The sequence below is a fragment of the Fundulus heteroclitus genome, chromosome 2, assembly GCF_011125445.2.
Source record: "Fundulus heteroclitus isolate FHET01 chromosome 2, MU-UCD_Fhet_4.1, whole genome shotgun sequence".
Lineage (NCBI taxonomy): Eukaryota > Metazoa > Chordata > Actinopteri > Cyprinodontiformes > Fundulidae > Fundulus > Fundulus heteroclitus.
In genome coordinates, this window is record NC_046362.1 from 34211446 (window position 1) to 34227827 (window position 16382).

At 44.4% G+C, this 16382-nt stretch overlaps 1 protein-coding gene across 1 annotated transcript in view; it reads left to right on the forward strand.

Moving 5' to 3' along the window:
* zfpm1 (zinc finger protein, FOG family member 1) overlaps window positions 1-16382 on the forward strand; it is a 127543-nt gene that overhangs the window by 86164 nt on the left and 24997 nt on the right. The window contains exon 4 of the mRNA XM_036125818.1: window positions 9817-9950. Within this exon, the coding sequence (XP_035981711.1) occupies window positions 9817-9950 (134 nt within the window). The remainder of the gene's footprint in view (window positions 1-9816; window positions 9951-16382) is intronic.

Genomic DNA, 16382 nt, shown 5'->3' on the forward strand with positions numbered 1-16382 from the left:
CGCCACCCGAGCCCTCAGCTCATTTTCCTCATGCCCACTTTATCTCTTTCTTATCGCATTCTGTCTCTTTCTCTCTGCGTCCTCCTCAGTATCTCTCACTCGCCAGTTTCCTTCCTTTATTAAACAACAATCACCCGTCTCCCCCCGAAAAAAAAAAAAAGATGTGAGGGAGGTTTGTGTCTGTGGAAGCAGAGGATCTCCATTTTGACAACAAATGTATGGGAGAATCATTGAACTGATTAAAACAACGTTCCAACAAAGAGACCATCCTCCCAGACAGAATATGGTAAGACCATTCAGTTTGTTGTCAATCTTGCAACATGGTTTGAATCGATAAAAAACTGGACTGCATTGTGCTGTTGGACGTCCATCCGTTGGACAAACTGGACAAGCTAACACCTGGAGCTCCATGGACATTGTCAAGCGAATTTAAATCTAGCTGAACCAGCTGCTTTGGTTTGGAAGTTGCTTCGGGCCGCCATGAAGGAACGAATATTAAGCAGCCGAATAAACTGGATGAGATGAAGCACAGATTATCTTGGCTATTCGCTGTCTGACAAGACTAAAAGGTCACAGTTAAAAACAGAAATCCTGCTTATTTAATTTCCATTTCTGTCTCTGTTCTACGTCCGTCCTCAAGCTTCCTCCCTGTGTGCAGCCTCCGTCTTGCTCTTTGCTCTCCTAATTGGGCGAACCGCCACACGACCCCCCTATTTCACCGATTTCACCGATTCTAGTCTGTCGCTCTCCCAACTTTTCCCGCGCCCGAGCTGCCGATACCAGCCTGAACGAAATGTCCTTCTTCACAGGAGCCAGAAGGAGTTGTTAAAGCAGACATGAATTAATGATTGAATTAATTATCGGAGTCACATAGCGTACAATTAATTTTGTGGCTTTGCCTCAGTCTTTCCCCCCCCCCTTCCCCATCTGTGCGTAGAGAATGTCAAGAAACATTTTCTAATTAATTTATGTGTGATTATCAGGTCTAGTTTCTGGAAGGTCTTCAGTTTCAATTTGTGACAGGCTCCAGCAGACGGGAGAGAAACTCCGAGAGATAGAGGTGGAAGTGTGAGTGAGGAGAAGGCTATTCTCCTGAAATACGCCCTGACACACACACACACACACACACACACACACACACACACACACGTACAGTTTCTCTTTCTATCTGACATGCAGTTTCAGATTAAAATGACTTCCACAATCTGAGCGCCTCCTTGAGCCGTGACTCTCCGGTCAAAGCTGATTTCAGACTTTTCCGTCTGAACGATCCCAAACAGACAGAAATCATAGTCAGAACCAGCCTTTGTCGGGCCCAGAGAGAACAGGAACAGCTTCAAACTGATCCGGTTCTCTCAACATGAGAGGAACTGAAGTGACTGGACCAAAATGTATTCCTTGACCAGAATTTGGAAGCAATGCTACCAAAGTCCCTACGGTCTAAACAATGAAACATCCATCCATCCATCCTTTCATTCACCCCTCCATCCATCCATCCATCCGTCCATCCATCCAACCATCCATCCATCCAACCATCCATCCAACCCTTCATTCACCCCTCCATCCCTCCATTCACCCCTCCATCCATCCATCTGTCCAACCGTGCATCCATCCATCCATCCATCCATCCATCCATCCATCCATCCATCCATCCATTCACCCCTCCATCCATCCATCCATCTGTCCAACCGTGCATGCATCCATCCATGCATGCATGCATCCATCCATGCATCCATCCATCCACCCATCCCTCCACCCCTCCATCCATCCATCCATCTGTCCAACCGTGCATGCATCCATCCATCCATCCATCCATCCATCCATCCATCCATCCATCCATCTGTCCAACCGCGCATTTATCCGTCCATGCATCCATCTGCCTGTCCATCCATGAACCTGTCCATCGATACACCTATCTCTCCATCCTTCCTTCGTCTCATCAAGTCATCCCTCCTTGTATTCATCCACCAATGCACCCGCCCCTCCATCCACCCATGAATCTTTTCATTATTGCATTTGTCTGTCTTTTCATGTCTGTTTGTGGTGCATCAATGCCTCCATCCGTGGATTCATGATACTTGCCAACAACATTCTCCCTCTCCTCCTGGAGGATTCCAAGGACTTCCTGGACTTGAAGGGAACAACAGACCCAGTCAGTGAGACATGGCCGGAAAGCCTCCAAAGGGAGATTGACCAGTTGGCCTCCTGTTTGGGTCCTGATGGGGGAAAGTGGTAAAACCCTGAAGATGAAGGCCTGATCCTCTCTGCCATCAGTCAAAAACAAACGTCTGTGCTTGAGAAAAAAGACTCACTCCAACTTTGAAGGAGCATCCTTTGCTCCTAAACTCGATCGGTGGACTCACGAATCAGGTGACGCCTATAGACCGATTGGTTATCTGGCCCGTTTTGTACTCATCTTTGTGTCATTAAAAGTTCAAACAAGTTGAAAAAGCGAAAAAGACCAACATTTGACTGTAACATGTTCCCAGTAGCCCACCGGGCCCCTGGAGGCCCCTTTATTTAACCACAGATTCAGTCGTGCACGGCCACAGAGAGTTTAGAGATCCCCAGGAGACAGGAGGAGGAGCAGGTGGCTGCAGAAAGAAGCTCTCCGATGGTTGAGCAGAGAGCATACAGTTAGAAATATGGTTTGGTAAACACTGTTTAAGGCTAACTCTGTCGTCCTGTCTCTCTCCTAATTGGTCCCGATGAGAAAAAGCTTCCATGTGTGAATGTCAGTGTTTTCTGCGTTTAATTGTCGTCAGCCACAAAGAGGGACGAGGCTCATCCTCCCTACAGCGGCTCTGTCGCCGTTTTCACCCCCGTCGTCCTCTAAACAGAAAGAAACGCGTTTAGTTTTTCCCCTCCTCGGTTTATCTTTCTTCGCATATTTGTGAATTTGCATGTTTGCTTCTTGCTCTTTTCTGCCGCTGTATGTATTTTGTAGATAAAAGTTCAGCAGTGCAGTTAAGAGAAATTAGTTGGGTAAACAGTGGTAAATGTCAATGATAAAGTTCTGTTGAAGCTCATCTGATTAGCGGGGCTACGCAGGTGTCTTATCTTGCCTGTGCAACAGAGGGTAAAATGGAAATGATTGCGTGGTCCTGAGCAGCAGATGCCTATCCCCAGAAATGTCTATCTGCCGGCGAGCCGAGCCGAGCCTGCCGGACTCCAGGGACCCGGGGGTGCCGCGCGGAAGATCACGGAGAGGGGAAGATGAGACGGAGGAAAGGAGGCGCCGTCGGGTCGCGCTTGTTGCCAGATTGGGGCCCTTTATCTGGCGGCGTTAGAAATGACAAGAGCGGTCATTAATGAGAAAACGCCGGGTAGGCGGCATGAAAGCAGGACTCGGACCGGAAAAACAAATCAGAGGTGGCAAGCGGAGACATTTCGGGGGGAATCTGCAGGTTCCTCAAAGCTGATTTAAGCGCTGTGTGGACACATGTGCTAACTAATGGGGTAAATATGAAGAAAACCAGCGGAGAAACCGGTTCTTCTCTGCAGCAGCCGATGAGTTCTGCTGTTTCCGCTCATGGCTGTCAGCAGACTAAACGGCTTTGACCGTTTCCGGCTGGAATCGGGGTTTTATTTTTGCTCGTTAGGACCCCAGAGAGGGAGCCAGGGCTGAAGGGGGGTGTCGGCGTTGGGATTTGTCATTCAGCAGAGGTTAAACCCCACCTATTAGCAGCGGGTCGGAGCTGCACGGAGATAAAGATTTCCTGTTGTGCGGCGTCAAAAAATCAATAGCTCCGCCGCGATGAGCTCATTTGATATCAACAATAGTCTTTTTAAAAGTCAATTAGGCTGCATAGGGAAGAGCACAGGCCTACGGTTACATCTCTCTGCTGGTTCTGAGCCAAAGTCCGGACAGCTCGGTCCTCTTTAGACGCCTGGCTGTGCTGCAGCCAGAGGTGGGTTAGGGGTTTATCACCGGCTCTAAACGCATCTGAAATTCTTCCCTCCCGTCTTCAGGTAAAACTTGTTTCAAATTCCTCCCGAACTTGTGGAGAGTTTTCACTTAATAAGCATTTGTTATTACTATGACACCTCCGTTAAGATAACAGCCCACCTGCAGGTTTAATTAATTTTCCTTCCAAGCTGTATATCTGCGGAGATGGAGCTGTTAATCTGCCCGAGGAACAAATTTGTCCGTCGTGTTCTTTGCAAAGCTTCCCGGACACTTTGCAGAAGACGTCCACGGTTTTTACTCGGATAGACGAGATGGTCGGTCGGCTCTGGGATCTCGTTGAATTCACAGACCTTTGCGGGTCGGAGCGCGTCAGACTGAAGCTTTACTAACAGTTACTGACAGATTCTGGTGTCTCCAGGAAGTCCAGAGAGGCACCAGCTTCCAGGTCTGCAGCCCAGAAAATAACCTCCATAAAAAATATAAGCATTCCCAGACTTTAACCCCAACTCCTTTGTCCAGAAGTTATGTCTGTCCATCCATCCATCCATCCATCCATCCATCCATCCATCCATCCATCCATCCGTTCTTCCATCCATCCATCCATCCATCCATCCATCCATCCATCCGTTCTTCCGTCCATCCATCAATCCATCCAACCATTCATTCATTCATTCATCTATCCGTCCATCCATCCATCTATCCATCTGTCCATCCATTTTTTCATCAATCTGTCCATCCATTCATCCATCCATCCATCCATCCATCTATCCATCCATCCATTCTTCCATCCATATGTCCATCCATCCAACCATTCATTCATTCATCTATCCGTCTGTCCATCCATTCTTTCATCTATCCGTCCATCATCCATCCATCCATCCACCCATCCATCTGTCCGTCCATCCATCCATCCATCCATCCATCCATCCATCCATCCATCCATCCATCCATCCATCCATCCATCCATCCATCCATCCATCTATCCGTCTGTCCATCCATCCATCCATCTATTCGTCTGTCCATCCATCCATCCATCCATCCATCCATCCATCCATCCGTCTGTCCATCCATCCATCCATCCATCCATCCATCCATCCATCTATTCGTCTGTCCATCCATCCATCCATCCATCCACGCATTCATTCATCCATCCATCCGTCCATGATGCATCTGTTTGTCCATCCATCCATCCATCCATCCATCCATCCATCCATCCATCCATCCATCCATCCATCCATCCATCCTTCCGTCCATCCGTCCAACCATTCATTCATCTATCCGTCTGTCCATCTATCCATTCATCCATCCGTCTGTCCATCCATTTTTTCATCAATCCGTCCATCCATTTATCCATCCACGCATTCATTCATCCATCCATCCATTTAATGATGCATCTGTTCGTCCATCCATCCATCCATCCATCCATCCATCCATACATCCATACATCCATACATCTTCTTTGAAATCTCTGTTTTATTTCTGGTCCTTCCCTTAAATTATTACTTTTGTCATTAATTTATGTTTTTTTGTGTCTTTGTACTTTAAGACGTTGTTCAAAGACGTATTGTTGATGTGAATGATGTGCAGCAACACATTTGTCTAATTTCACATTGACAGCGTGCGTTAATTAAACCGTCAGGACGACGCAGAAAGCAGCGCTGATCCATGAATCCGGTAACAACCTCATCCTGGTCTCCGCCACCTTCAGCTCAGCCCACCTCCCTCCGTGATCCCCCCCGCTCGTCGGTTAATGGCGTTAGTCATTTCATTAATGACGGCTGATTGTTTTATTGTGTTGGCTCGTCAAAGAGGCCTGGACGCCCCAGTGGCTGCTGAAGCGTCCGTATCGATAAGCCTTTGTGTGTGTTTAGCTGCTGACAGGAGGTGCCTGTGTGAGTGTGCGTGATAACGAGCCTTGTGTGTTCAGGAATGGGTCATGTGTGTGTTTTCACCTCCCATGCAGAGCGTCACAGTGATGGGGAGGTTAGTGGATGATGGGGAGGTCTCCGGCTGACAGGGGGGGGGGTAATTAACAGGGATTAGGATTGTTGGAGGCCTCTGTTACCTCTGTGGACGCTGTTAACCTGCTGGGATTATCCAGCAGCTCTCATTAGTGGAGCTACAGTGATAGCAGCGCCACTGTCTGCATATCTGCTGATGTTCTTTGCGTATGTTTGCTCACTAAATGACTGGTGGTTCTCACATTTATTGGTCACAACAACGTAATATAACTCATTCAGAAACAGAGAGATTACTCACAGAGATGTAAACACTGTGCAGACTGTTTTTCCTTTATTTGACTATTAATGTTTGCAGTTTATCAGCGGTATTTAATTATTTTTGACAGTTACAACAGGTTTAAATCAAAGGACACTGGACTGTTGTGTGTTTTTTTTTTTTTTTTTTGTTGTGAATATGCTTCTTTGTCGATTCTGGAGGCTCACAGTTGAGGGAAAGTTATCTTGCCTTTGATTGAAACCTTTTGTAGTCCCTTGAATCAGATAATTGAGAATCTTTTTTTTTTTTTATTAGATGCATTTATGTATTTTCTAAGAAATCTTTAGATTTACTTACAACCTGTCCCAGAAAACCAGCATCCTGATGCATCCCTGCAGGTTGCATCGACTTGCATTGTCTCCCCCTGGATGAGCACGTAGCCACAGTGGACAGTCGTCTGCATTGTTGATGGCTTTGCAGCAATCCCTCATACTGAGCATGCATGTAGCGACAGTGGAGAGGAAAACTCCCCTTTAACAGGAAGAAACCTCCAGCAGAACCAGAACCAGGCTCAGTGTGAACGGTCATCTGCCTCGACCCACTGGGGCTTAGAGAAGACAGAGCAGAGACACAAGAAGACAGACAAAAAAGCACAGAAGCACACATTGATCTAGTAATCTGTTCTACATTAGATGGTAATAGCGGGTGATCTGTCTTCCCTGGATGATGTCACAGATAACAGAACGCCAGACCAGGTGTACCTACTATGAAGAAAAAAGAGAGAGAACAAAAAGTTATAAGCAGAAATGACGACACGTAATGCGTAATTGAAGAACAGTAGAACTCGATAGAGTGAGAAAAATAGATCCTGATGTCCTCCAGTAGCTTAAGCCCCTAGAAGCACATTCCCATAGGTAGGTCAGGGCAACATGAGTCACTCTAGTTATAAGCTTTGTCAAAAAGGAAAGTTTTAACATTAGTCTTAATAGTAGACGGGGTGTCTGCCTCATGGACCAAAACTGGGAGGTGGTTCCACAGGAGAGGAGCCTGATAGCTAAAGGATCTGCCTCCCATTCTACTTTTAGAGACTCTAGGAACCACCAGCAGACCTGCAGTCTGAGAGCGAAGTGCTCTGTTAGGAACATACGGGGTAATCAGAGCTCTGATATATGATGGAGCTTGATTATTAAGGGCTTTATACGTTAGAAGGAGAATTTTAAATTATATTCTTGATTTAACAGGAAGCCAATGAAGGGAAGCTAAAATTGGAGAAATATGATTCCGCTTGTTGATTTTCATCAGAACTCTTGCTGCAGCATTTTGGATCAGCTGAAGACTTTGAGCTGCAGATGAGTTTTTATTTATATTAATTCTGACTATGTCAACAAAGAGTGCCGTTAAAAATGTTTTTGTCCTACCCACCCTAAATTGATGCTTTTTTTAAAAGTTATACTTAAACTTGTCAATGTTGAGCTGTGAGTCAGAAACCCTCCCCAACAGGTCACAGAGGGTGCAGGAGAACAGACTAACGCCTGTCGGACTGTTTTCAGGTTAATATCTGAGTTGGTTTACTGAGGTCAGATCCTCATGAAGTTTCACAATGAGGGTCAGAGGCGCTGCTTGGCCCGATAAGTACCCCGTGTGACGAGGATTAGCCAATGGCAGGGAGGCGGACTGGACATTGATGGAGTGCAGAGATAAGCGGGGTCAGCGTGGCCGGTCGAGGCCCCGTCGGATGATAGCAGACGGGATGGAGGCTGGGGAGAGGCTGGACTTTGGACCGTAGCTGAACAGGAAGAATCCTGGTCAAACCCAGAAGATTCTGACCAAAGTAATGTTGAATATTGACGTCTCGGTTTGGTTAGTGAAGTCGCACGATTAAAAAAAAAAGCTGTAAACTCAGCGGCTCTGCGGAGCTCCTGTCGGGTCACATGAAGAGAAAAACGTGTTTTCTGTGACCGCTCTGAATAACAAACACACGGCGCTGATTCTGATGACAGATAACCATCAGCTCCATAAAATGTGATCACTGTGGCACCTGTGTCACACTTGGTTAGGGGGAACAAACCACTTCCTGAGCAATTTGTTTTACCACAAAAAGTGTTTCCGACAGAACAAGCCGTGTCTTTCGGCTTCTCTCTTGTCTTTCTGGGCTGTTTTATTAAATTAACGTCCTCTACTCGCTGCCTTTCCTTTCCTGCCTCGAACCTTTCTGTTCCCTCAGTAACCCCGTCAGCCCCCCCACACCCACCCCACACCCCCCACCCCGGCCGGCTGTGGGAAAGCCATTTTATCAGCGTCTGTCCGTTGTTCTCTGCTGGGGATAGATACAGAGAAGATAGATGAGTGTTTTGACATGGAGAGTGTTAGACAAACACTCTTATCTGGCCCGCCACTTTAGGCCGACCCCCCGAAACAGTCTCCTGAAGCCGAGGCGAGATGACGAGGGTGCTGTGGGGGGGGGGGTTATGTTTTGATCAGATGAAGAGGTCAGGTCCAGGGGCAAACCCAGAGGCTGCTCGTGTAATCGAAGCGGCCGCTGTTAATCCCATCCAACGCTCACCAGCTCGTTCATTTATCCTCAGATTTTGTCCTTAACTCCAAACTCGGGCACTGGGAGCTGTCTGGCGTCTTCAAATGGATGGATCAGTCCGCCGTGCCCACTGGCTACCCGCCTCTATCTGGGCCGCAGCAGGCTCAGGCCACAGCCGTCACCGCCATCCGTCTGAGCTTATCTTTTCACTTTGAGGAAGAGCGCGAGAAGTTTCTCTCCCCCCCCCCACCCCCGTCTGAGCCGGCCGGGGCAGAACGAGCTCGGCTGGGATCAGACTCCCCCTCCTGTCCAGCCGCCGCCAGAACCCGGGTCAAATTCGCCCGCGGCGAACCTATCAAGACACGGTCTTCTAAACTAAATGACATGTAGACACAACAGACATATTAAAGGCATACTATGCAACGTTTTTCAGTTAATTAATGTGTTCCATACCGTTTTGGATGATTAAATGAGTCGTTTCAGGTCGAACAAAGGTTTTCTCGGCCGCCCTGGTGGTCTGTGGGGGAAATACCGCACTTGCAATTGCAGGAGCCCTCGGCCCGCACCCACAGGCTCAGAAGTCTCGTGCATCGCGAGAGTCGGTCTTGCTTTACGGCGAGAACTCCATGTGTTTTTGCCCTGCCATTCACTATATGCACGCGCGAAAGCAACAACAAAGAAACGCGTGTTAACCTCAAATAAACATGCAAGCATATCGAGTTTTATTATTATTATTATTTATTTATTTATTTTTTATGTTGGCGAGACGCTAACGCGCCGGCTGCGGCTTGGTGATGCAGCGGCGGTAGCGTCTCGCCAACATAAAAAAAAATAATAATAATAATAATAAAACTGCGGCGGCCGCCGCCTTGCCAAGATAGCGCTGCGGGAAGCTTGATATTCATACTTTCACTGTGTTAGTCATTGTTTGTACTGCCGTTTTTTTGACTTTTCGTTGCGTTCGCCTGTCTGCTAAGCTCAAAACAACCGTGCCTGGCTTGACGGAGAAACAGAACAGCTGAGCATCTTTACGACAGTGCACTTTTACTTTCGCCATCTGGGGGGAGCCTCGCTGGAAAATCAACCCCGGTTGCATAGTATACCTTTAAGCCGAGCTCAGGGTGGACACGTTAACAACCTCTCCTCTCCTCCGCAGACGACCTGCAGCTGGGCGACGACGAGGGCGACAGCAGGGTGGTGGCGGTCAGGGACCTCCAACCCGAAACCGTCTGGGGCCCGTTCCCAGGAATCCTCCAATCAGAAGGCAGCACAGCGGAGCAGAGCCCAGAGGTAAGGATGAGTGAAGCCAGCAGAGTCTGACATCCCCATCAGGGGGAAAACGTCGTCATTTATTCACAGGGTGGGTCTGACACTCATTGATGCTTTTACTCTGGGCGCCATGCAGCAGCTGTGGTTCACGGCACACGTGGCGAATTATTGATCAACATGTGCAACGTAGAAGCCGCTGCCTGACAGCTCCAGCTTTCTCTAGTTTATTTATGATATAAAGTCATGTGAAAAAGTTGAGACACCTTAGAGAGTCTGCAGTTCTTTAAAAAAATAAATAAAAGTTTAAGTCTAAGTGCAGCTAAACACTAAATGCAAACCTTGTTTTGCTCATTACATGAAATATAACACATAATATAACACATATAACTCAGGGAAAAATTAGGACACCCTTTTGCCGTTAATTGAAATAATTTCATACTCTTGTAATCGTCTTCCATCTCTGACATCTAAATGAAGTTTTATCCCACTCACCACATCCAGCTCGGAGATGTTTGACGGATTAAGTTTGTTTCGAGTCACAGCACCACATTTAAATAAGACCAAGATCTGGGCTTTGACTAGGCCAAGGACAAGTTTTGGTGGATTTCCTGGTATGTTTTTTGTCATCAATATGTTTCACAGTCCAGTTCTGCCTCGTGTTTACTTTCTTTTTCCTAGATGGTCACATATTGTCCTCAAACCCGCTCTGATAGCCTCTGATGGATTCTATGGTGGTGAGCTGGTCAGGTCCTACTATAGCAAAGCATTCCCAGACCATGACGCTCCCACCTCCATGCCTCACAGCTGGTATGAGGTTCTTTTCCAAAGCAAAGAACTGGCCTTTATGTTTTTCTTAGAAACCTAAGGCTCCCTCCTTGCACATTAAGAGTTAAACTTCTGATTTTACAGGCCTGCACTGCAAAAAGAGAATTGAAAATAACTAAAACTTTTTTTAAATTAATGTATTTGCCCTTGATTTGAGCAGGTAAATAAGATTATTTGCCAATGGAATGAGTATTTTTACCCCTAAAATACGATAATTAGATATCCTGCACTTGAAATAAGATGATGGAGATTAATTGTTCCTATTTTAAGTGCAGACATCTTATTCCATTGGCAATAAGTCCTATTTACCTGCTAAAATCAAGGAAAAATACTTTAATTTCAACAAAAAATTCGGATTTCTAGGTCTATTTTTGCAGTGAGCCTGCTATCGCTGTAAATCCCAAGGTTTCCTTTTAGGGTTTTTGGAGACTTCTCTTAGAGTCTTGCGGCCTGCTGTCTGGTTGAACTTGCTTGGACAGTCAAACCTGAATATGTTGCTATTGGTTTTCATTATCCTCCACTTGTAGACTATTTTCTAATAGTGGAACAGCTGCTATCAAACTCTTCTATGACCGTTTTACATTTCTAACCAGACTCATGCTGGAACAATCTTCTCTCACCCTCACTTCAACAATCAGGAGCACCGAACCAAATGTTGGGTTTAAACAGAACAAAGCCCCTTCAAAATCCTCAGTAATGACATGCTAACAGTGTCCCCCTCATGTGAGACCTCTTTGCTTAATTTTAGCAATTTTAACTTAAAATAAAAGTGAGGGAGTCCTAATTTATTTCTAATAACAGGATTTTTTTCATAGTGCAAAAAGGAAACTAAAAGTAAGTAAAATTTTCTTGAAATTAGTGTATTTGTCCTTGATTTGAGCCGGTAAATAACATTATCTGCCAATGGAATGAATATTTTGACCGCTAAAATTAGATAATTAGATAAACTAAACTTGAAATATGACGATGGAGACAAGTTGTTCCTATTTTAAGTGCAAAAATCTTATTCTGCTGGCAGATCATTTAAACTGAAAGAAAAATGTATTTACTTTTAGTTCCCTTTTTGCAGTGTATACATTTTACAGAAACGTTCAATAGATTTTTCTTTTAGTTCTTTTTTAGAGTTTATTTACCTCACTTGAATCATCAGTGTTGTTAATATTAATTAGTACCTCAACTGTTTTTCTACAGAAAACTATCAGTCCTGTCACAGTGGTGAAGGATGAGGCTGTAAGCATGATAATAGCTCAAACAAAAGGTTTCTGAATATTTAAGACTCCACAGTGTTTGACATCATCACTCTGTATATAATATTCAGTTTAAAACCTGGAAATAAATCATCATTAAACCGTGATTGTATAAAAACTGTAAATTAGATCAAAAGTGCCGTTCAGTCTGGAAAATTCACCTTCCTGTAAGCCGTTTACACGTTAAATGGTGTTTCTGCTGGCTTTGCCCATTTCTTTCACCAGATCCCCATCGTTGGGAGTTTTTGAATTGTAAACATAAAATGAAAAACATCTTCACCGCCACAAGTCACAGCACATGTACTCCCCAGTTCAGGCTGTTTTTGTTGATGTATGTTTTGTTTTTCAACAGAAAATTTAACCGAATGCCCTCTAATATAATCAGCGTCCTTCAGTGTGTTAATTCAAAGCATGTTTATTAGAAGTTTTATATTTAAAAGCCACCTATCCTAGTTATTTGGAGTTAATTGTCTTATTTTTTTCTGTTTAAGACAATAAAAAGGTTAAAGCCAGATAAGAGATGCATGATATATCGGCATTAACATTGGTTTTAGCCGTCTAAGTAAAGTTGTAAAAGTAACAACCAATTATTTTTTTTTTTTTTTTTACATCTTGTCATTCGGTGTTTGTTTGGTCATGTGACATGATAGTGAAGCTGCACAAGATTGGGAAGTGTTTAATTGAAGCGTATCAAAGTCAGCAAGGTGGTCATAATGTCAAAAGAATAGGGAAATGTGTGTGTGTATATATATGTGTATGTATATATATATATATATATATATATATATATATATATGTGTATATATGTGTGTGTATATATGTGTATATATATATGTGTATATATGTGTATATATATATGTGTATATATGTGTATATATATATGTGTGTATATATATATGTGTGTATATATATATATATGTGTATATATGTGTATATATATATGTGTATATATATATATGTGTATATATGTGTATATATATATATATATATGTGTATATATATATATATGTGTATATATATATATATATATATATATATATATATATGTATATATATATATATATATGTATCTATATGTATATATATATGTATATATATATGTATATATATATGTGTGTATATATATATAATCTATTATATATATATATATATATATATATATATTTAATATATATATATATATGTATATATATATATATATATATGTATATGTATATATATGTGTGTGTGTAATTATCAGGCATCAGCCATATCGGGTATCATTATCGGTATCAAAATGTTCACATTGGTGCATCCCTGATCCAAATCTGGATATGGATTCAGTTTAGTGCGTTCACATTACTCTTAAAAACAGAAATCTGGTTCCTCCCTCAGTCTGCAAACGTTAAAATCTGAAACTTTCTGATCACGTTTAATCTGAATCAGGCCCTGGTCTCTCCCGGCTCAGCTCGGGATGCGTCACCCAACACGTGTTTTACCATAAGACGTTTCACTTTTGCAACGTGTGAACTGGATTGCAGGCGTCGGTTTAAACGTGTCAATCTGGCGTCCAGGTTTGCGTGCGGCGTCTCCCGTCCTGCGCTGAGGTGAAAGGCAGACCTCCAGCTGAGCGTTGCTCTGGAGCGGCCACGGGTCAGCTGAGAGTCGGTGAACGTAAACATCAGGGTCAAATCAGCGTGTGAGAGCTGTTGGAAATGAAAACAGCGGCGCGTCTGTGTGTGATCCTTGGGAAGAGCGTGTGGGACCGGATGGAGGCCCCTATCAGAGGCCGGGTTCGTGCATCATGTGCGAGTCCATCTAATCATATGATACCGACGCTGGGAGAGGCTTCCTGGCACGGAGCAGAGCCACTGACAAACCCCTCGCTCACACAAGCTCATTCCTCCCCAGATTCTTCCTGATGATCCCACGTTCTTTCGCTCGTCTTTCAGCCCGGGTCTTACTCTCACCGCAGCGCGCGGGAAAGTCCAGTTCCCGGCCCATCCAGATGGAGATTACGGCGCCCAACCCGACCCTTTCCCCATCAGCGTCCTCCTCCCGTTCCATCCTCCTCCTCCTCCTCCTCTCCTCCCAGCCCTCCCCAGACGTCCGCCTGTCTTTTATCTCCTCGTGGCGCCATCCTCCTGGACAACAAACCCCAGTGATTGATTCCCGCTTGATAGGCTCTCATTTCTAAGATTTCATTTATTATCAGTGTGCCTCTGAGTGTACGGATAGATCTCTGTGTGCGCGCGTGTGTTTCTAACCCATCACATTTTGTTCTTCCTCTCATCCAAACTATGAAGCCCTTTTCTGTCTGTCTAAGCGGTTTTATTCACATGGAAAGCACCCCATCCCGACTGTTAAAACCCTTTTTTACCCCTCTTCTCCCTCGCCCCCTCTCCACGTAACTGAAGGAGTGAGGAGACGGGCCTTCGGTATCTGCAGCAGATAGTGGGCCTAATCTCACATTCCTCCTGCGTTTCTCCCCACTGTCGCTCCACATCCTCCCCGTCCCTCCCTCGGGGGTCAGCGGGGGTCAGGGCCGTTCCTTCTCGGCTTGTTTGGGAGGAGAAATCTGCTCATCTCCTCGAGCCGCGGCAAAAACCGGAGCAGCTGGTGGAAATAATGAACCCGTCTCAGAAAATTTGGTGTTTCTTCAAAAAAAAAGAAATAGAAGCTACTATTGCTGTGGGGGTCGTGGTTAAGTCTAAGCTGACACCCCATGGAGGGAGAGCATTGCAGCTGCTCTTTAAATCAAATACCTGGAAGAGTTTTTGTCTCTACCTGAGGATGCTCGGAGACACCAATGGACCAATGTCAAGGGTCTCCAGCAGAAATGTGCCTTTAAACGAGCTGTTCGACCAAAGAACAGCAAAGACGAGGCCTTGAGGGTTTGGCTCTCTCCGAGGTTTCCTAAACCAGAGGCCAGAAGGCTTGCTGCCAGAGGGATTATCTCGTAAACTGTGAGGAGGAACCCTGTACTGGGTTGGGTTGAGTGGAAATAGATGAAGACGTTGGGCCGGGAAAGGATCCAATCACCGTGTGGTCTGCTGAAGGGGTTGAGGTCTCAGGACTCCTGTACACTGCAAAAACAGAACTAAAAAATTAAAACGTTCTTAAAATCAACGTATTTGTCCTTGATTTGAGCAGGTAAATAAGATGATTTGCCAACGGAATAAGATTTTTGCACTTAAAATAGGAACAACTCATCTCCATCATCTTATTTCAAGTGCAAGATGTCTAATTATCTTATTTTAGGGGTCAAAATACTCATTCCATTGGCAGATAATCTTATTTACCTGCTCAAATCAAGGACAAATACACTAACTTTAAGAAAATTTTACTTACTTTTAGATTCGTTTTTTGCAGTGTACCTTCACAGAGGTTGCAGAGTTCAAGGTCTACTCACAGATCCTGAAAGCTCTGGATGTCTTTGGGCTCCTCTGGTGGAGAAGCTTCTCTCCTTGGATCGACTGTTGAGTCTCGGGTCCAGGAGGCCCAGCGCGGTTCTTCTCCAGGTCTGGGACGCCCGGGACCTGCTGTGACCCGTTTAACATGTGAGGTGATTGGGGCAGTTCCTTCATCCGTTCTGATTTATAAGCTGATCCTGTCCAGAAAACCTAGAAAGGCTTTTTTATTTCAATGGCTTTTTCAGTTCATGTAAACAGTTTGTTGTTGTTTTAAATTGCTTTTTAAACTTTAGCTACCCTACTCAGTTTTTAGGACCTATGCAGTATTTTTTTTTGTAATTTTACTGTACAGTCTCCTATTCTCACTTTTTGCTTTCATATTTTTACTTTTGTGTGAATCGGCATGCCTCCGGTTTCCTAACGAACCGGGTCATAATGGTCGTCTGAACCTTCCCACTGTCCGGTAAATAATGTCTGCTTGGAAAAAAGGCGACGGCCTGAAAGTGATGAGTTTGTTTCAGGTGAGCCGATCGCTGATGAGATCAGAAAGATTAAATCCTCAGTGGCATTAATAGGAAGGCATGGAGTTTCATTTTCTGTTGCACTTTATATAATTCATCGTCTTCCTATTTTATTTCAAAGGTTTTAAAATTAGTTTGTATCAGAAATTGATTGTTGTTGTTTAACATTAAGCAAATAAATGATTTTCTATCTTTATTTTATTTTATTTTTTTATGTTTTGGGAGCTAAGCCTTATGGTGTCAGCAGCACGGCGGTCTTTATTAACATGATGATGCAGCAGTCAGTAATTTGGACGGGTGCAAAAATTAAAGACTGATTGTTTTTATCATTATTATAAACTAGCTGGATAAATCTGCACCTGTAGCACAGTTTATCAGCTGCTGCATGGTCTCTGTGTGTGTGCGTGGTTATGTTGCCTGTTTAGGACCTTTTCTTGAGACCAGCGGGGCGTCTGGAGAGCAAAGTCT